The sequence below is a fragment of the Cheilinus undulatus genome, linkage group 7 (assembly GCF_018320785.1).
Source record: "Cheilinus undulatus linkage group 7, ASM1832078v1, whole genome shotgun sequence".
NCBI lineage: Eukaryota > Metazoa > Chordata > Actinopteri > Labriformes > Labridae > Cheilinus > Cheilinus undulatus.
The window spans coordinates 17012790-17035821 of NC_054871.1; the positions used below are offsets into that span (position 1 = coordinate 17012790).

The 23032-nt window shown below is 38.3% G+C and overlaps 1 protein-coding gene across 1 annotated transcript in view; it reads left to right on the forward strand.

Moving 5' to 3' along the window:
- Positions 1-23032, forward strand: part of si:ch73-61d6.3 (occludin) — a 34539-nt gene that overhangs the window by 4010 nt on the left and 7497 nt on the right. The window contains exons 2-5 of the mRNA XM_041791970.1: positions 5639-6233; positions 7815-8006; positions 8843-9010; positions 19584-19747. Coding sequence (XP_041647904.1) covers positions 5658-6233; positions 7815-8006; positions 8843-9010; positions 19584-19747 — 1100 coding nt within the window. The 5' untranslated portion in view covers positions 5639-5657. The remainder of the gene's footprint in view (positions 1-5638; positions 6234-7814; positions 8007-8842; positions 9011-19583; positions 19748-23032) is intronic.

The following is a 23032-nucleotide window of genomic DNA, read 5'->3' on the forward strand; positions in this document are numbered from 1 at the left end:
GTATGGGGACAATATCTTGAAATCTTTTTTAAGGTTTAGACAAGTTTAATTTCAGAATAACATTCTTGTCTCTGTCCTTGAAACATTCTGGAAACTAAATGATGCCTTTGCAATGGTAGCACTAAAAAGGAAGTGATGGTGGATACCAACCCAAAAACCATCAGCCATATTTACGTCTTCAAACTTTATGCTATTATAGCAGCTGATGCTTAATGGATATGTCCTGTCTATAAATCTCTGGACCATTCCTTTCATCCTATCCTTTCTGTTGTTTGGCTTTTACAACCCCATAACACCCATTAGGAGTTGTCCTTGTAATGAGGGCGCCATATAGATTATGCTACATGCCTAAAAAAAAGTCCCTTTCGTCCCAGTGTTGTCCCAGGAAGTAGGGGTGGGCAATATGGGAAAAAAATTATATCACGACGTTTTTATGGCCAGATGACGATCTCGATTTTATCATGATTTTTTCATTAAATTTGTAAGACAAAGTAGTAGAAGTAGTAGAGTTGATCCTATGATAGAATAGATTAAGCAGATTGCCAATACATTCTATTTCTTTATGATTTGAGATCGTCTTATTGCGCACCCCTACCAGGAAGGATTTCTTTTTGCCGTCTATTTAACAATGAAACATCCTTGGTCTTGAGCCCTTATTCACTCTTTTTAGATTTTAAACCCACTGACCTTCATACCTAACAAAGAGCCAGTTTGCATCAAAATGTACTATTCCTCCTGTAGTAGAGAAAAATAGGACTATTTAATTGCCCAGTAAGTAGAGGCTTTAATTCAAGTTGTTTGGTTCTTTTCAGTGTGATTTCAGATTATATTCTGTCAGTAAAAATTGTAAGCCAAAGCTACAGTAGTAAATAACCCTCAGACATGTGAGACCACCTGTTGATCAACATTTAGGATATCTGACACCAATGCACACAAAGTACCCATCCACCTGTCCTCCCCTCTCTCTGCCTGTTTCTCCGGCCTCTCCCCTCTCAGCAGCAGCACAGAGGAACCCTTGTTTGATCCTCCCTGGACAGTGCCCCAATTTTCTTTCTTTCTTTCTTTTTTCCCTTTTTTTTAACCCCAATTCCATGGCAACTCTGTTCCCGTGACGAGCAGCCTTGACTTTTGCCCCTCCTGCTCCCGAAACAAAGACAAGAAGTTATGGAGGAAAGGAGGAGAAGGGGGGGCAGTGGAATTGTGAGGGGGGTGAATGAAGGATATGGAGGAATGAGAGGGGGGAATAATGGGAAGGTGTCTGGGTTGGAGGCTCTGAGGCGAGACTTCTTCTGCAGTGTGTGTGCCAGAGTCCTATAAAGATAGGAGAGTTATTACCCCGGCTGTAGACTGTGGACAGTGCCAGGGACCGTCTGTCTCTCTGTCCCTCATCAGTCTGTATGTCTGCATTTATGAATGGCTGTTACCTCACTGACTAAAACAATGTGTGCATGGACAACAGGGCTTCATAGTTAAAGTTGCAGTCACTATATGAGCCATTTTCAGTAATAGGCAGCCAGTTTTTTGCCTTTACTTGTTATTAGTGACTGCCTTTTAGGATGGAAAAAATAGGGACAGCAACAGCAAAATATGGGGATTATCTGAAGAAATAAGGAGAGTGGGAAAATCTGTGGATTATTTTTTTGCAGGAACAGTGTTGTGGATCTTTTCCTTGATGGACTTCTTGTTTTGTGTAAAAAAAATCAGTTACAATTAAGACAGGATAAAAAAAATCAGGTTTTTTTTTTCACTTAAAACAATAGAAAACATCTGGTTTCCTAGAAGGACTACCTGGAAACAAGTGCCTAATCTCTTGACTGAGCTAGACCAGCTCACCCACACTAGGTGGAGTGTTAAAGTGTGTGTCCGACCAAAACAATGCCAAATTAGCCACAAAGTGAGTAGACTTACTGTCATGTTGTCTGTATATTTCTTCACTGTGCTGACTCTGTGAGAGCATGCGTCCTGTTGACTGCATGTGCCATATGATGAAGTAATAACGTGTTCAACATAAGTGCATGTGAGTTGGAGGGGCGGAGGACAAGCATATTAGGAGGCTAGTGGGCCCAGTAAGGGCACTGTTTTATTTAAAGGGGCTATATGTCATTTTCAGAAAAAAATCAGCGTAGCGACACCGCCGGCCATCAGGCAAACTACAACAGTATAGTGTTGCTTGTCCACAACTGCGCACTCCTTGTGCATGAATGAGACTTCAGTTTATTAGCTGATACATAAACAGACCAAGGTGATTTACTGACAACATGTATACAGAGGAGGCGAGTGAAGTAACAAAATAAAATGCTAAATGAGCAATGTGACGTTAGTGTTGTTTGCATAGCATCTTGGTAAGCAAGCTAACGTAATTTAGTATATGTTTTATAGATCATAAAACACTACATTGTATTTCATGGTTCAAAGTCATGCCCTACCCTTTCTACAGAAAGACGTCTGTCTCTGGATTGATTCAAGCACAGAGCGAAGCTCCCTCCATTTTTCAAATGCTCCACCGATATTTACCCTCGATTTCCCCCTGCATCGGTCAAGCTTTCGTTTAGCTTGACAGGCTTCAGCAGATCAAAGTATCTTGGTTTTTTTATGTTTACGCTGAGTTTGTGTGGATGCTTAGATTGAGCTAGCCAGTCATTTACTCACGGAAGCAGCCTTCTCCATTGCTGTTCTTTTCCATTCTACACACTGTAGCCAGGTATAAACAGAGCAGAGGGGTGCGCATACTACGTAGCACCCGATGCCACATCCATTGAGATTTCGCAGAAAATTCAGCCTGTTCTTTACAGATAAATGACTCAGCAGGCTTATACAGGCAAACAAGGAAGACATAAAGGGCCTCGTTTTTCACATCGGGATAAAGTCGCACCAATATATACTCAAAAATGGGAAGTGTGAAAGTAGAAAAGTTACATATATCCCCTTTAAAAAATAAAATTAATTTATTACAGTACAGTAACCCATTCAGAGTTAAGGCTACCTTAAAAATACACCTCTAAAACTTAAGTATTGTTTGAAAACAACCTCCCAAAACCTAAGGGTTTCTTGAAAAAAAAACAGAACTTAAGCGTTTACTAAAATCAATACTTCTCGGCCTCTTCAGCAGATACAGACAAGATTACAAAACAACCAGAAGCTAAAACCCTTGGCTTCAACTGTAAATCAATGGCTTTGCTCTTAAATTCTTGACCTTTAAAGAAAAAAAATAACAAAAAAGGGATTACATTTCATCACAGGGCCCACAAGTCTGAAAAGTGTTGTTCTCATGATGTTCTTGTCTTATTAATTGTTGTTGTCATCTCCTAAAATAATGCTGTAGACGGTCCTGGTTCCTATTGCTCAGGTCATCAGCCTTTGTCACTCCTCAAGGACAAAAATACCCGTTTCATCCCTCAGCTTTCACGTGTGGAGGCTGAACCCAAGACACTTTTGTAATCTCGTATGCCTTGCACATGTGTATTTCAGTAAGCCACATTGCAGTTCAACCAAAAAGTGCAGATGTTGCATTCAGTCTTAATCCTTTAAAGCCATCAGAATCATATTTATGTGATTGTGTGAGACCTTTGTCAACATAATTAATAATTTCATTAAAAATCTTTTGTATACAATATATATATGATATTTAAAAACCCTCCAGTGGATAATCAATTGCCAGAAATTCCTTATGCATCAGACATGATAAAAACTTTTTTTTTTTTCCTTTTTGGAATTTTAGTATCAGGTTAAATAAACATCTCAGTTCCAAAAAAAGAGAATTTTCAGGCTGTTATCTGACTGATATCAGGCTTTACAGGGTTAAAGGTAGTCGCATGTCAGCACTTCATCCAGTATTAAAGGTGTATACAAGCAAATACTGCATCCAGCCTAAATGGGTTAACTTCTCACAATGTATGCTGATGGATTTATTTTGGAAATTACCTTATTGTGGTAGCTGTGTAGCTTTGAGCTTGTATATGCAGAATTCTTGCGCTTAATTATCTATATTAGTTTAAAACATGTTGTATATTTTCTGTATTGCATCTCCATTACTTCCTAAAGTTTTTCAAAGAGGAAGAAATTATTCATTTTTTTCATTGTAACAGGATGTGTCTTTTCTGGAGGCTGCTATAGGTTGCGAGTTTAGTTGCCTGAACTCACCTCTGTAACATGGAATCCCTCAAACTCAGCATTTCCAGTGAGTTAAGACCAGCACTGTTCAGCAGCCTCCTTCTCAATAATACTTCTTGTTTTGCATTGAAGACTCTGTTCAATTAATGCACTTCAATGCACTTTGAGTGCATTTTCTCCCTCATTAGAAATGCATGAATGAAAACAAAATGTTAGTTTTCTGTTTAATAAATACACCTTATTAGATGCTGTTTTTACTATTCAAAAAAAGAAGTAAACAGCAGATATGGGTGGGACTTGGCAGCCCAATTTTGTACTGGGCATATTTGACCTGGTGGTAGAATATTACATTTGCTGTGTTTGAAGATAATTGTCTTTTGATTACTGAGAAATCTGATTCTGACACAGAGAACCCCAAAATTAGATGTGTGGCAGATCCAGATGTGAGTGAATGTGTAGAAAGGGGGGGCTAGTTGATGGGAACTTAACATTGCATTCTGTGCAATCATAGGAGTAGTGCTAAAGACAAGAACACAAGGATCCCAGTACAATTCATGTAACATTTCATTTATTAGTAAAAGGAACTAATTTGTTTTTGATTTAGTACAATGGCTAGAAGATTTGTTGACTTTCCTGTTTTATATCTTGAAAACTCCAAGTCTTTGAGCTGACAAAATAAGCAGTCTTATGATATGATCTTGGGTTGGCCTGGGCACCTCTTTAGATTGATTATTTTTTCCCATGCTGCTATGTGATGTTTTCATATCTGTCACAAGCATATTGCAGTAAGTATTGTGTCTATATCAGGTATACTGTTTAAAAGTTAGTACAATGTCAAAAATGTATACATGTTTTCCTCTGTTGCAACTTTGCTGTTTACTCGCCTTTCTACTCGGGCATGTGGGCAGTCAACTCCCCGGAGGTCTTATTGTAGAAGAATGGGCATTGTTAAGTCGTTTACACAGTGGCCTTGGCTGTCTCTCTGTAAGATTTGTAACTGAAAGAAAACAAAATTTTAAGCTGGAGGGCGGGATGTGAAACGTTCAAAGTCTGGCTGGACGTAGCAGGGGCTGGAGAGAAACTCCTACAGCCTGTGAAGAGACAAAAAAGGAAGTATTGTTGTTTGGCTGCCCTCCCTGCCCTGGTGCCGACATCTCTACGCTCATTCTGGATTTGCTGGTTCAGAGACCTCAAAGCTAAGGTCATTTCTCTGAAATTTTTATTTCCTTTAGAACTGGAAGGTCTGATGAACTTTTAACTCCCTGAAATAAAGGACAGAAAGAGAGAAAATCACGCAAACAAACCTTCCTTGTGCCGTCATAAATCACACCCTTTGGAAATAGTAAAACATTTACACTGCTCTGTTACACAGCCTCATTACTAAAGACAGTCACGCCTATCTTTCCATTATGAGCATGCAGAGGAGCTCATATCTGTGTTGCTAGAAAACAGAGCTCGACTACATCTAGCTTTAAACGGGTCACTTTGTGTTTGATTACCCTAAGATTATTTTTGCTTTTATTTTCAGTTCTGGACATCTTTGAGCAATGTTTGACAAACAGCACTACGAGAGTCCACCTGTCTACAGCCCTCCTTTCACCCCCCCATCCAACAAGGGCTTCGGATCTCGAGGCAGCTTCCAGGGACCTCAGAGCGACTACAACGCTTACCCACCTCCGCCAGGATCTTACTACATCGAGGACAGACCACAGCACTTCTACAAATGGCTGTCACCTCCAGGGATCATCAAGGCCATGATGGCGACAGTGATTGTGCTGTGTGTAGCCATATTTGCCTGTGTGGCATCCACTCTCATGTGGGACATCCAGTACGGATATGGAATGGGTATGGGAATGGGCTATGGCAGTGGGTACACTGGCGGTAGTTTTGGTTCAGGATATGGAGGTTATGGGGGGTATGGAGGTTACGGAGGCTATGGCACCAGCTACGGCTCATACGTCTCACCTTACTCAGCCAAAACAGCCATGATTGCAATGTCTGCCATTAACTTTGTAGGGGCGCTGGCCTTCTTCATCGCCAGCTTCTCAAAATCTCCTACCGTCCGCAGTCGGAAGTTCTTTCTTGCTCTGCTGATAACCTGCATTATCATGGCTGCTCTACAGGTAAGATTCACATGTTGTGGTAATGTTGATCCCATCTAGTGAAGTAAACTTTGAAGTACCAGCTAAGAACATAGCACTGGTGATAGCTGCTAAATTCTTAAGAAAGACAAGACTAAAGACAAGACTAAGAGCTTAGGAGCTGATTGAAGCAGCTGGTGTGTTAGATTTTTTTTCATTGTATCACACTATGGGGAAGGAAATTATTGGTTAAAGGGAGAAGAAAGATTTAACTGGCCTTTGGCCTTCATTAGAAAAAATGGGTTTATTTTATTTTATTTAACCTTTTTTTATTTATCCTCTATCAATACACATATACTTGATTTAGCGCCTTCAGTCAGATGCAACAGGATTCATTCAGCTGTGCACCTGACTGATATAGAGTTAAAATGCCAATACAGGCATCTTGATACAGGCATTTTGAGTCACTCATACAGATTATTGCCCTTTGTTTATATTCTGCTTCCTTTTTGAGTTTTATATATGATGCTATTTAATGTATATGATATATGACATACAGTATAAAGGTTCACTCCCTACTTGTGCAGCTTACATTTGCCTTTCAGCATGCATAAACATCTCACATTATTGTCAACTCATTCACAAATATCCAACCAAAACACCCAGCTCTGTTATGAATGGTATTTAAGTGTGCATGTTTTCAGAAACCCCAAATACCAAAAGTTTAATCTGTAACAGGACTCTTAGTTCACAGTTTCACTCTGTTCAGATCACTGTGTTCTGCTGACTGATTGGTTCAAATAAAGTTCTGTGGGGATGTTTGTCTAAAACACCAAGTCTTCTTCTGTTACTTTCAGTTTATCTAACAGTAGAGATTAACTAAATCAAAAGAAACAGTCTATTCTGGCATCAAGTATGAATGTTTTTCCCAACCTGATTGGGCCTTTGAGTGTAAATATATCAAAGAAAGTGAATTCCAGTGGGACTTAACTAATCTTAAGCCCTAATTTGCCATCAGTTCTCTTTTCTTTAACACTGAATTCTTTCCTTGTTGCACCAAAATTTTCCTGAAAATGTGCTTGTGTGGGCAACAGCTTTCAGTATTTTATTTTTAACCTGTCAGGATGTCACAGTTCATTCGTGCCTAGTATTTAATGAAAATACAGCCCATGTACCACACTGTTGCTTCCAGAAAAGTTGGATGTTTTATTTTTTGTATTTACATTTATTTAACCAGGAAAACCTCATTGAGATCAAGAATCTCATTTACAAGAATGTCCTGTCCAAGCCAGGCAGCAGCACAATCACAGTTACACATATAGAACATAAAAACTATTACAAGTATCAACCAGTCAAATCTTGGTCACAGAGCAGTAAGTCTTTAGTCAAAACATCTACGACCAGATGCATCTTCCTACAACACCTTCAGTTTCTTTTTGAAATTTTGAAGAGACTATTTCACTCACACACGGTCATCCTAAAAATCTTGTTTCCAGCTAATATTTTCCAAAATAGTACTACTACTGACTTGAATAAAATCTCATCTCAGTGACTTTTATGACAGCTTTTTATGTGTTAATGTCTTAGTGATTGTAAACATACTAACCTCAATATCTTTTCCAGGGCATTATAAACATCGTCTACATTGTTGGGGTGAACCCCATGGCTCAGAGCTCCTCCAGTATGATGTACAATCCCATGCTTATGATGTGCCAAAATCTCTACCAGACCAGCTACTCACAAATGGGAGGAGTTGGAGGCTTCCCAATGTACAACCAGTATCTCTACCATTACTGCTTTGTAGACCCACAGGAGGTTGGTGTCCTTTTCTGGAGATATTTTGTAGATTTTCAAGGATTCAGATGAAGTAATTTGAAGATGTATGCTTGGCTAATATACTTCAGAAAAGAAACAGTTGTGGAAACAGTTGTGTTATACAGCTAGGGTTGTAGAGTTAAGTTTTCAAAATTTATTTATTTGTATTTTGAGATTTTCGAGATATGAACCACTAAAAGTGAATAGATTAGGGCTGCATGTAACTTATGGTAATCAAGGCAGATGATCCTGTGCTATTTGAATCAATGTATTGTTATATAATATTGAGAAATATTTTTTAAAATGTCAAAATTTGATAACTTTTCCTAACTTTGTTAAATCAACACAACCCTCCGATATAAAGCTTGTTTATCAAGCAGTTTTGAAGCTATAATCAGTGAATGTTTGCATTTCTGTTTTACAAAATAACTTACCATATCATTATCAAACTGATTTTTTGTGTTTGTATAACAGTGAAAGAATCAACATAATGAATCAGCAAAAATACAATGTAAAGAAATGTTTACTTTTGGGTTACAGAGAAACTATTGAGTACAAATCTGATGAAAATGTGGGAACAGTGAGATAAAAAAGCTCCCACATAGCGTATTGTAGTTTCTTATGTTATCATTTGTGATTTTCTGTAAAGGAATACATTCTCAGGGAGCATTTGTTACTATTTGAGCTCATGGAGCCAAACTGTGATATGTATTTCTCATAATGACGTAACATATGTGTGTTTGTGTACTTCTTGTACCAGGATAAAACTGTCTTATCTTCCAGCTTATCTCCTTGAATTCTTTCCAGATTTCATTCCCATCTTCTTGCTCTTCTAGGGAGTGGCCATGGTGTGTGGATTCCTGGTCGTCATCGCCTTGGCTGTAGCGAGTTTCTTTGCACACAAGACAAGAGGGAAGATCTGGCGCTACGGGAAGCCAAACATCTACTGGGATGAGCCGCTTGTTGGTGGGAAGGCCTCAGAGGGCAGAGATGTAGAGGAATGGGTAAGAGACAAGCGAGCGGTAGTCACAGTTTAATAAGACTGGGTTTACAGGGGATTTACAAATATAAAAAAATCACATTTTGACCCTAACTGACCCTGATTTTGTGCGTGCACAGCTTGCACTCAAATCACCAGGGTCACAGAGGGTTTAAATCCTGCCTAAGGAAAGTGGATGGAAAGCAGTGTTCACCGAGACAGATTTGATAAGATGATGAAATGATCAGCCATGGTGTTTTTATGCATTAAAGGTTCACCCAAAAGTGACGTGTTGCAAATTAGTTTCCACCCATTTTTACAATGCATAGTAGGTAAGTAGGCAAGTCATTGTGAGGTAGTCATCCTGCAAAGGTAGTCATCAGTCGTAAAGATAAGTTTGGTCTCTGTGGTGATGCAGATGCTGTATATAGATGAGCTGAGTCGTTCAAATTCTCCTTGTAGACTGGCTTGTTATGCTGTTTTTGACGTGACTGTGCAACATAACCAGATAGTTCTGCTCTGAGTTGTTTTTAACCCCTTTGAAAACCTTTCATTTGTTTTCATCAATTGTCTTTATGAGTTGAAAGTCCAAAAGAAGCATCATAAATACACCTTTATTGTTTTATAGTATCCAGCAGTCACACGACTGGTGCAGTGTTTCCTCTGCTTGAGTCACTTTGTTCAGGGTCAGGGCTGATAGCAGTGAGCGATTGTTTGCTCATGGTCTACTACCTGGTTTCACTCTCAGTAATCATTAACCACCTGAGAAGATAGCAGGCTAGCATGCGGTTTCTAGAGAGACTGCCTCTGGGTTTTTAGATGTCAACATCATGCCTGTCATATGGGATTGTTACCTGAGATAGGGGTTGATTATTGACTTGACCTGCCACTTTTCAAGAGACCTATTCTAAACAGTGAAAGAGAATGAGTTTAACTCAAATGCTTAGACTTCAAAAATGTACTTACAGATATATTTCATATCAGTATACACTTCTGTGAGCTTTTTTATGTCTTTAAATCTAATTCTTTTGACTAATTTTTTCTGCAATAGAGCATAAAAAATCAGTTTCCTACCATAAGACATTTGGCATTCCTAGCAATACAATACCAACAGTTGCAAGCTAAAAAAATAAGAAGAGAAATATAGAAATATAAAATCAAGGCCAGAATTTGAACGAAAAGAAATATAGAAATGTATATCCATCTTTCTCATCATAATAACAGAAACGTCTTACTTCAGTTACTGTAGAGGTAGAGCTAGAGATGTTTCTGTACACTTAAGAGACTTAAATGTCTCCGTTTAGCTCTTGCAGTTAATCATATTTGACAGTGCTGCGAATAGCTCAATATTTCTTTAGCTCAGTTGCCATTAGTGCTCATCAACAGGCTGCCCAGGGGCCAAATCAGGTCCCAAAAACTCCCCAAAATGATTAAATTAAGAAAATGTGAGGAGGAAAAAGATGTTTTGGTTTTTTGGGGTTATTTTTTAAATGAACCCCAAAACAATGAACACTGCAACAGTTGCATCAGGAATTACTTAATGCTGAGGCATTGTTTTTATTGATTTTATCATCATCATTATTACTGTTATTATTGTCAAAAAAGTATACATATATACATTTTTGACATTGTACTAACTATTGTTATTTATTAATTTTTTAAAACAGTAATCCACCTGTTAGCCATTTCTTTGCGTCAACTTTCCACTTCAGGCTCTCGGAGAGTGCAATTTTCCTGCCTGTGAATCAGAGCAGCATACCTGTTTCCTGCATATGTTTCTTCAATCAGGAAGCAGCAAATTGGCATTAAATCTGGTGAAGGACACCAAATAAAAAAAATTAAGTAAAATATTCCAAATAGTCCAAATACAGTCCCTAGCGCCTGTACTGGCTGCAGTACAGGAGCTAAGGACTGTCTTAACTTACCCTGTTGTATGAAGTTGATTACCCCTGCCATTCATGATTTATATCTTAATAGATTTTATAAAGACATAATAAATGGTTTTCTCAACACCAAAATATGGATTTTGGTACCTTTCTAGTAAAAAACAAAGGATATTGAAACCTGTTTCATACCACAGCAACAAAACAGGAGTTGTAGACATCCAGTATTGGGCAAGTGTTTTGCCTTTTATAATTGAAATTTGCAGACAAACTTTCTACACATTGTCTAAATCACACAACAGCACTGAAAACATCAACAACAACACAAGCTATCTCAGTCTGAACAATAATTGATTATCCTGTATCTAATCTGAAAATATGTTCATATACACTGAAAGAAAAAGTTCTTTGAATCTACTTAATTTTAATGTGTACTTCGATCCCACACAATCAAAATGTGTAGATCCGACATCCCTTTCCTCTTTATCCCAACTATTACTCTTTAGACCAAAATGTTTCAATCAAATTAGACTGTTTGAAGGAATCATTTTGATTCAGCATATTATTTTCAAGTTTCTATTGCTCTAATCAATTGTGTAATTCTAACGTAATTTCATTATGTCCAGGATGTTTGATTTTCATATGGAGCATAAGCCTAATTTTATCGTGTTCATAATACGCAAAAATATTACGTTACTTCTAAGCAGTTGTATTATGTCTCTGCTACAAGAGTAAGGAATGTAGAATATTAAATTTAGATCTACCTAAATTATTATGGGCACTTTTATGTTTAAACATGTAAAATCACAAATATGCAACAATGATAGTGTGATTATCTGATGATCGTGGTTTTAATGTTGAACCCAGAATGCAGTACCAGACAACATGAAGCAGTTAAATGGAATTATTATAGGGGAAACAGGCAGTGGAGGGAGGGGTGAATCCAGGGTCCGGGGAGAGAGGGGAATCCAGCGGTAAGACGGCTCAAGACGTAAGGTGAGGGCGAGAGAGGCTGTGAGTGAATCCGGTGTGAGAGTGCGGCAGCGTGGCAGACATTGGGCTAGCACTGATTGGTGGTGATTGCAGTGATGAATGACAGGTGCGCAGGAGCCGGGAGAATCAGTGCAGGTGAGGATGCCCAATTTCTGTTAAGAGAGAACAGAAACTCCACGCAGGAAGTGGTCAAACCGGAAGTCAACAAAATAAAATGGAAACTGCAAGATCACCACAGATAGAATAACTTTCATTAACAAAAACAGGCAAAGAGTCAGACAATTTATGTACTTAACTTTTTTCTGTATTGAGTTTTAAAACTTGGCCTAAAAGACATACTTTACCCAACAGAGTAAGTGTTCTCAGTGCAGTTGCTCTGCTTTCAGTGTTAAAGCTCAAAACTGTAAACCCTGCATCAACAGCAGTGAATTTTTAACAAAACAGTAAAGCACTACTACTGTAAGTGATTGCTTAACAGGGATATTGCAAGTTTCACATAAGATGCAGTGAATACCAAATACACATTGTCATTTTGCTACAACTATGCTTTTAAAAGCATCTTCAGGACACATTAATGACTGCAAAGACATTCATAAACCCAATATAAACTTCTCTTCACAGTAGATTAAGTGAAACCGTAAATTTGTTTCAAACTGTGCATCACTAGTGGCAAAAACAAAACAAGTGCAGAAAAATATTTTTTTTTACTTACTTTTTCAGTTATTCCTTTTGGAAAGGGAGCTTGTGTGATTCCGGAATGTTCCATGACTTTTGCAGTTAACAGATCCTGATAAAGGGCGTGCCCCTTCATTTACCACAAACCACCACACAGAATTGTCCAATGGCATGTCCTGGCAGTCATTGAATTGGCTATGTCATTTCCAGTGTTGATCAAACTCCTTTATATTGCTTTTATTTTTTTGATTAAATCACTCCCAGTCAACTCAAAACAAATACGTAAATAATACATTCTTCTTTAACATGTTACATCTACTTGATTAAACTATGTTCACACAAGGGATGTGATTTTATTGTGTTACATAAACTCATTTAATCTTAGTAACTTCAAAGACCTGCCAATTGCCTTTCTTTCAGTATAGGCTACTGTATCTTAAAAATCCAGCCTACTGCCCAGTGACTGAGCCAGTGAAGCCCTGACTTGAACAGATGTGTTATTATGTTAGATGATATAGAGCTGTTTGTTTTTAAATATAGTTTTCATTGCCAAGAACATGGCATCATGCCACCAGGTTTAAGAATAGACAAGGCAAGCCCAGAGTGAATCCTATGGCTGACACTAGTGTCTGATAATCAAGCCATGCTTACTGATGTCATCTGACTTATTTTGGGTACAGTGGGAGAGTTAATACTTCTGCTGCTACTACACTTAGAATGTATTGTTTTTTTAATGCAAATATTAGGGTTAGAGAGTACGAGATATGTTTTGAGTTATGGTGGCCCAGGAGAAGGGCAGAGCACTCATGAAAGATTTGTTTACTGGTATTGCAGTCAGATTATTAATCAAACAACTCATGAATGTGGGTTGTGGAACAAAGCTAGCGAAAGCAGGTCAGTGTGCCATTAATGTATGTTGACATATATATTTAATCTTTAAACAGCCTCAGTAAACAGCCATTCTTAATGGGGCAGAAATTTCCTTGTCCTGATTTCCTTCATATCCCGAATGCTCAACGTTGCACTTATTTATCTCCTTGGTTGCTACGTTACCTGCCCACTGTATCTGTGCCACACGATGAGTCATGAGGCTTTTATGGCTCCTTTAAACACAATGACAGTGGCAGTCTAAGGCTGTGGTTGATCGGAGATTGAACCCGTCTCTGTTGCTGAGCTCAGGGAGGCCTGGCATACTCTGATGACCTCACACACTGGCCTCATTCAGCTTGGACAGGGATGCAGGCTGCATTGTGCCCGCTACATGAGGTCATCAGAGTTGGTTTCTGTGGTTACTGTGTGCCGGACACAGAAGTCCTACAGAGATGTAGAGTGAAAGCATCCTGAGCAGGTCTCACAGACATGCTTTATTACTAAATAATAAGTTTGAGGCAGTAGTTTAGCACTGTTGCTTAGCAATAAAACTGATAGATTTTGATATTGTATTTCTTTATTGAAGTAAGACATGGCATCATTGGTATGTTGGAGTCAACTATTGGGTTATTTTCATCTGTAGAGCATGGGCTGGAAGGTGAGACTATGATCTTTTTAAAATGATGTATACGGATAGTTGAAAAGGAAAACTTAAAAAAAAAAATAGATAAAGTAGGGTTTAACAATATTGGAGAAAAAAACCTACTTTGCAATTGTTTCCTTCTCGAATATACATATATACATTTCAGTTTTAATTTTTTGAAATATAAATAAAGGAAATTATGTGCGGCAGAGTAGGCACCGATATACTGAGGCTAAAGTCCTGAATGCACTAGTGGTTGGATCAATTCCTGGTCCCAGCACATGTTTGGTGCATGTCTTCCTCCCCTCTCTCACCCCATATTGCCCGTTTCTCTTCAGCTGTCCTATATAATAAAGGCAAAAAGCCCCCCTCCAAACCCCCCACCCAACAAAAGGAAATTACGATTGCTAAATGCAGTGTCTTTATTATGTACATTAATTATTTAAAGTCATTAATTCAAAGTCAAATAACTGTAGATATCTACAGATTTTTTGTTTGGGTCTTAAGTCATTGTCAAGTTTCTAACAGCCTATCACAAACTGGGTCAGCCTGTCTCATGTACTTGAGCATCTGCTTCACCAGTCAAGCCCATGTTTCTGTGACAGCTTAGCATCACTTGTAACCTGGACATACATGCAGGAGACACACTGACTCTGGCTGCACCTAGATCAGTTCTTTGGCTGCTGATGGTGATATCAGACTGGATTTTGATCCAGGTTAGCATTAAAAAGAAAAAAATCACTATTTTGGTGCTTATCAAACAACACAGATGTGGCAGCTTGATGTGCCTCAGATCACATTACAAGTTCTGCGATGTGACTAATTTGGATGCGCACATCAACATAGGAGTTGTAAAACAACATACCATTCATTCAAAGAGAGTGACTATTAACTATCGGACAATATGGACAACAAGATTTTGTTACATCAAAAAATACTGTGTTTGCTAAACCTCTACAACAAAGATGTAGCAATTTCTTCCAAAGTTGTATCTCATTTATTTATGCTTTGTCTTGCCTTTTTTAAGTGTAGTGAACTGACCTTAATCTTTTGCGGAAAAGCTGAGAAGGCTGAAATTTTAGGTAAATATCTATTAAAATGGAAAGTGACCCATAGCTCAACCGATAAAGATTTTGACCTTTTCTTTAAAGGCAATACATTTAGGCAGTTTGGTTATTTACAATGGCTGTGCGTATTCGGGTTTGTTGTGGTTTGTGTTTTTCCTAATACCAGTGTCCGAATTGATACATTTAAGAGGAGAAAGGTGTGTTAAAGTGGGCAGATAGATAAGAACTGTCTCTTTATGGTTAACAGTTTGGAGAAATATTTTTAGAAGATGCTAACATAATGCAGGATATGAAAAGGACACAGATGTAGAGCAGAAACATTGCTCTGGACAACGAAAAAGTCCTAATTTTGTGCTTTATATTTAGGGGCGTGGGTGTCAGGGGACTGAAATGGAGCACCAAAATCTGTGTTGTAAGTGTTGGCACTGGTACCATGTTGGTACCGGATTTCAGTACTCATCCTTTGACAGGATCCAGATTTTGACAGCAGTAGAATGCAAGTGAAAATCAAACCATATTGACAACCATTTCGATTCCATGGCAACAAACGTCCATATTTTCCTGCACCTAATATGGGGTAAATTCTTCAAATTCCTAAAAAATTTAGTCTAACTTCTACAAACTACCTAAAAGTAAACATACTCCAATTGTGAATGTCAGGGCCAGTTCCAATACTAATGTTTAGTATAGAAATGTAACCAACTTGTGATACGAATACTGATGTATTTTTAATACTTCTTTTGGTATAGGACTCAGACTCACATTTCCCCCTTATGTTTGACCATGAAAAAAAACCAGACTTTTTACAACAACTGACTTATTCTGCCCTCAAAAGTATCCTCTTTGATCTAGCAGTTAGGTATGCTAGATATTTTCACCTAATCGATCAGGCAAAACAGAAAAGCATCTATCACCGACACTGGTTCCTTGTCAACAGGGCTAATATTGACCAATACAGATGTTACATCAATGCATTGCTGCAGCCCTAAATCATACATTTTTTTCCTCACATATGCCACATTTTTCCTTCTTTGTGCTTTTCTGTCACAGTTTACCTTCTTCTAATTTCTGATCTTCCTCTCTGCAGTCCTCTGCTTCTTCTTCTCTCATCTTCCACCGCTGCCTTTTCTCTATCTCTCTCCATCATTGCTTCTTTCCCAGGTCTAACACACTTAACTGTGCAGTCATACCCCACTCATTGCCCTGCAGCCCACTGTTGCTCACTGAGAGGGCATTGCTGGGATTCTTGACATAGAGCTTGGTCTTCAAATAGGATTCTCCTGCAGCTTCAATAAGGGCAGCTCTCCCCCACTCAGGCACTCCACCCTCCATGATTATTGTTTTTGGGGGCAAGGCTGCAGTTGGGTTCTGCCCCTGCTCTGTGAGGAATGTTGGCCATTGCTCAGTAATGTACTCTGACCAAGAAAGGAGAGGTGAATTTTTTTGTGGGTTTCATTTAGTTGTAGTAGTAAATTCATGCTTCTAATCATTGTCTAGAATGAATGTTTCACTCACTAACTAGGGGCTGGTGCTGAAAGATAATATTGACCAGTGCAGCAAATGTTTGTGCATGCTTGTGCAACTGCAGGTTGGCTGCTAAACTCAGAGCAGGACTTGTAACTGTTCAATATTTCATATGATGATTAGATGAGTGAATGAATGAGGAGTAGAGCTGTTGTTTACAGGAGCAGAGTGGGCAGGTTGAACAGAGCTGACAGCAGCAGGACAGACATACAGACTGGCAGGATGCTGGGGGAGCAGGCAGGCAGAGATCACAGACCTGAGGCACAGGTAAACACAGGATTACACTGTAGTCTCGCAAACATGAACAGTAATCTTATACTAGAGCTTATTTTGGGCATGGCATAAGAAAAACATGGGTGAATTGAACCATCTAAAGAGGGGTTGGCAAGAACTGAATTGGTTGCCATGCCATTAAAGTGCACTTTAAGACAAAACAATAGCGAGGAAAACAGGAAATCTGAGGAAAGTGAAAACAGCTGAAACACTGGACTAGACCCTGCATTCATGTAATCCTTCGTGGTCACATTTTAATAGTTGGGAAGTTTTTCTTTCAAATGTGGTGTGTCAGTGAGCTATGAGTCTTAATGTTGATAAGGATTTTAAAAAGTTGTTTTGTTTCACTTTATTTCTCAATATTAACCTGTTACTTAAACATACTTGGGAATAAGAATTAAGAACAAATACAGTTTTAAAGGGTAAAAATTGGCCAAAAAATGTTGTGCAGTTGATCAATTAAGAACAACTTTTTCCATCTACATCAGCTTTTGCAATGGCAGATCTGTGCGTATTTTATGTAGCAACTCATAAAACAGTCCAAAAAAGAAAAGATTTAACCAACAGGCCCTGAGGCATATTTCTCAAGTGTGTATTTCACAAGCTGATCGTATTTATGTGATTTACAGCCAACTCATTAACAGTTGTGGTGGAATGTCAGCTCACGCTGTGCAACAGAATAATTTACGACACATGACCCTCGTGCATGATTTATGCGCTCTCACTGTGTGGTCAAATTATCAGCCAAAATAATATTTTTTGTGAATGTTAAAGGGGCTCAGCTAGCCTCTTAGTTCAGCACCAGACTCCCCTGCACTCTTGTCTCCCTTCATCAAGCAAGACAGCGCTAGACCTAGGAGGTCTGCAGGACTGAGTAATTTGAGATATTGATCGCCTCCAAGCCCAGTATACTATACGTTAAACTGTGGTAAAAATCACTTTTTTGTAAAGTGTAGGTATCATATTCAGTGTATGTAAAATTTTTTCTGATGATAATTGCAGTGTACAGGTCCATTTAGAGCTTTAAATTACTTGCCTTCCTCCATTCCTATTCATTCCTAATGGCTGTCCCTCACTTCCTGACCCTCAATGGACATTTGGGATCACATGATTGCAAACAACCCATTTTCTCACCCTCATATTTCAAATTTCAATAAGTACAAACCACAAACCGCATCGTATCCCAATAAACTAAATAATAAATATTCTGCATTAGCTTGAGGTCCACACGTAGGCCTACTTCCTTCTTGTTTATTTTCTTTATTACAGTCTGGGAAGGGACATCAAAAAGACATTCCTCTGTTTTCATGGTGGTTTAGGTTGCTGTCTGACAATTTACACAGGAAAAAATGCCCCAAAGCCGGGGATTCTTCTCTCCGCCCTGCTCTCACTGTGTGAGTGTGTGTTGTGGTTTACTCGCTGTTTGCATGAGTTACTCAAGCTGACTGTCAATGACAAGTTAAATTTAGCTGAAGATGTACATTGTAGCATACACAGAAGATGTCCAGAAGTGCTATTAAGTGCTATTGTTTTTGGAAAATCATTTCAGTACGTTTGGATGCCATTATGATAAAGAGTAAACACAAACAACAATTGAAACAAACAAAAAAACTGATGAATAAACGCAGTATCGGAGGGTTTAGATTCCATTTTGGCTTAGCATGTATCGTTGGGTGGAAGTTGTAAAGCGGCCTTATTTTCCACCGGAAATACGTCACACCCTGCCACGCATAGAGCCTAATGACAAACTGCTCATTTGGTCATATGGAAGGTTGTGGTTATCTAGATATGTATGTTTTTGTATGATGTATGTTTTTCCTCTCTTTCGCAAGTTTTAAGGTAAAAGCAAACAATATCAATACATTCAGTACAGAAACAAAAAAAGCATTATGGCTACCAGAGAAAATAACAGTAGTTTAAAGTCTCCTCTGCTCAGTGAAAAGGTTTTGTGTCTAATGATTGATGCATTTACTGGAACCTGTGAAACTGGAAGCAGCAGTGACCACCCCTGAGGCGTTCATTGTGAGGAAAATCCCTCATGTGGTATGTCTGACCTCATAGGAGGGACTTGGACATACAGAATAAAGAGGATTTATTTACATGATAGACACTGTTTCCTCTTCTTTGAATAGAAGAAAAGAAAGGAGAAGTTCCTCTGTACCAGGTGTTTAGAAGAAACAGCACAAACAGGATGATAGCATGTGAAAGAAAAACTGGAGATATTATCAGACATGTCTACTTAATCAATCTGTTAAAGAGGATTTGTCTTTGATTCATAATAATTAAATGCTTTTAAAGAGACATCACCAAAGTTACAGGACAGTCTTCATGCTTGGAGTTTATTTAGGGTTCTTTTACAATTAGCCTTCAGTCAGCTCTTGTTTTGAATCTCTTGACCTTTTCAACCAAGCAAACAGCCTTCATTATGCTGAGGAGATAGCCTGGGGCTTCCAATTACATGCCTGACTGCTTTATAAACTCTAAGCACAGTTTACCATACTTGTTCTCTGCTTCAGAGGTAGCTGTCCTTTTTTCCTCAACTTAAGACATCAGGAAAGAGTAAAAAAGGACGTGTGTTTAAAAATGAGCCCGTAGTGTGTCCCGGTCTTTCTAATTTGTTTGTTTTTGTTTGCTAAGTCTGTTCCCTCTGTTTCTTCCTGCCTGCTCTAGGTGAACAATGTAGAGGAAAGCCGCAGTGTGCAAGATGCCCCGACCCTGCTGGTGTCAGAGAAGGGAGGCGGGCTGCTCAATGCATCAGCAAACAGCGTCATCTCCTACCCTCCAGCCAAGGTGGATAGCAGCTCCTACAATGAGGACACTTATGACAACAATCAGTGAGTCAACCTGTACACAAAACACATATCAGATGCTTAGAAGAAACACTGCCAGGAAAGCGGGACATGGAAAGGTGTAGAGAAATGTTGGCCTCCACCTTATACTCATTTATCTGCAGAGTTACTGTAGGAAGAGACCTCAAGCACTCTTTTACAGAGATGCACAGATTGCTTAAAATCAGAGCCAAAGTTATAAATAATAATTCAGATGATATTGATATTTATTTTATGCATCTGTTTTTCTAATGAGCGGTCTTATTGGATATATTTGAACTGTTGTTCTGAGTTTTTTCTCTTGAAATGGAAATGTCAATTTTTCTGCCCAATATAAGTCCTTTTTCTAAAACAGGAGTTAGATATACAAGCAGGCAAGCATTAAATTGATGTGACACAATAGACACACATCCACTGAGTAGTGTTAATACTGAAATTTTGACTTTGATAGCATGTTTAGAATCACAATACTCGATACTAAAATTATATTTGGTATTTGAAGGGGATATTGGGTCAATGCTCAATGCCTAATGAATCAGACATGAGATGGACACAATTTTAAGAATTCATTGTTTATTCATACCTGAAGTGTAAACACAAAAAATGTACAGGGAAGTTTAAGTCATTCATTGTATTTCGTATTTATCATATAAAGAGGTAAACACAATATTTAAATGTAATTTAATAGATATCAGGACAAAAAAATCATAAAATGCATATATATTAATACCTGAGACATTAAGTTTTATAAAATTTCATACATAATATATTATACGTTATAAACTTGCACAATGCTCAAATATTATTCAGTAAATGGAACTGAGTCTAAAAATCTATAAACAGGTTATTCCAACAAGAGATGCCCCACCAACTGAGTCACATTTTTACTTTTTTTCAGTAGCATTTTGTTCACTAAAGATGTTGTTAAGCCTGCCTATTTTATGGTGGGGTGTATTTTTTTTCACTGATGTTTAGTCTGACACTGAGGAGCCACCATAGTAGATGTCATATACAGAGCATTCAGAAATTATTCAGACCCCCTTCACCTTTTTTTCAATTTTGTTATGCTGTAGCCTGTTGCTACAGTCTAAAAAAACCTTTTTTCATGAATCTACTCTCAGTATCCCATCATGACAAAATGAAAACAGAATTGTAGAAATGTTTCAGATATACTACAAATATAAAAATGAACACTTGAAATTTAGCCCGGGTGCTTCTCTTTTCTCCAGATCTTTTCTAAGATGCTTCCACACCTTGATTGGAGTCCACCAGTGGTAGATTAAATTGATTGTATATGTTTGAAAAGGGACACACCTCTCTATAGAAGGCCTCACAGCTGACAATGCATATAAGAGCAAAAAACAAGCCATGAGGTCAAAGGATCTGCTTGCAGACTTCAGATACAGAATTGTTACAGTTACTGAGACAGTACTGAGGAAAGCTTAAAAGATCCTGTTCCTAAGAGCACAGTGACCTCCATAGTTCTCAAAGGAAAGAAGTTTGGCACAACCAGGACTCTTCCAAGAGGTCGCTGTATGGCCAAACTGAGCAACTGGGGAGAAGGGCCTTAGTAAGAGAGGTGACCAAGAACCCAATGGTCACCCTGACTAAGGTCCAGAGATCCTGTGTGGAGATGGGACAAAGTTCCAGAGGGAGAATTATCACTGCAGCCCTCCACAAATCTGGGCCTCATGGCAGAGTTGCTAGATGGAAGCCTCTTTGCAGTGCAAAGCACACGAAAAACCCATTTGGAGTTTGCAAAAAAAAAAAAAACAACCTCCATGCAAAAGTTGTCATTCTATCTGTGATGCAGGTTTGGGGTGATACTGATATATTACTGTGATGTATCTCGTATAATTAAGCAGCTCATCACCATCACACAAACAGGCCAGCCAGCCAGATTAAAATCTAACCTCTGAGAAATGTCAGGTTGCTCGGTGTGGTTTGAAGGGTTTGCTTGCTAGTGTGACACTTTTTTGTAGCACTTTTCAGGGTAATTTCCGTATATTGTGAAAAACTTCTTGGTACATTATTTTTCAGTGAGCCAAGGTTTTCTAAAATAGCTGATATCAGCTGATATTGACTATAGGCAGTTATATTGGTGCATTCTTACCCTTTCCTATACAAATTAATTTGCTATTAACATTTAAGCACACAGTTCTAACACATGTTACAGCGTGTCATTGACTATGGATCAGTGGATTGAGTCTCATATGAAGAGTCAGGTCGGCCACATCTTATTTGATTGGATACAACAGTTCAAAATGATTGTGATTGTAATTTAATGAATAAGTCTGGTTTGTAGAGCACATTTTATATAAGAAATACAATTCAAATTGTTCTCCAGTGAGCACATGCAGAGAGCCAGAACTGAGATTAAAACAAGGATTAAGTGCCATATGACAGAAGGTACAAAGTTAAAAATAAAATGAACAAATAATACAAATGAAAAATGAAATTAGGTTTGCTAAAACTAGGACAAAAATAAAGATTAAAAAGCATTGATTACATAACATGAGGAAAATAAAACCCACGGTATAATAATACATGAGAGGGGGACCCCGAGGTGAATGGATGAGGCAGTGATGAAACTGTCCTCGCTCACTCAAGGCTCTGTGTATGAGAGGAGAAAAGCTCAATATTTTTGTATTTTGTTGTGTCATAAAGAAATACTTCAGCTGAATGTCACACGTGTTCAATCACAGGATAACTTTTTTTTTCCTTTTTTTTTTTGAGACTAATAAATTCCAATAAGAATAGTCACCGCAATATTTGAGAGACTTTCAAGCAAATGTTCCACAAAAACAATGAACATCCAAACATGTGACTCACACAAGCAATATCTAATCACTGTTCTGTTTTAAAGCCGTGAAAACATATTGCCCTACCCACAAAAGAGCTCTGCGAGTGACCTTTGAGCTGTGCTTGGATTAACTTTCTCTTGTTTTTTTTTCTTGTGTTCATTGCAAACTAATGGACGGCAAAAGGCAAGTTGTTTGCAAGCAAGGGTTTGCTCCTCTTCAAAGCTAGAAATGATTCCTCAAGGACCTTGTTTTGGTTTGCATGAACCTCCTCGGTACTGCAGTGCGTGACTAAGAGTACACTGCTCTTTACAGTTTCATAATACCTCTGTACCTTTGAAGCTTGTGTCAGAAATATGCTCTGAATGACCGGATTAGTGAGGACTAAACTGCTCAGAGACAAATAATCAAATTTAATGTTGTAACAGCACGGATTTGGTCAGATGCGGAGTACTAAGAATATCATTATTTGATGGTTTTGTCTCCCACA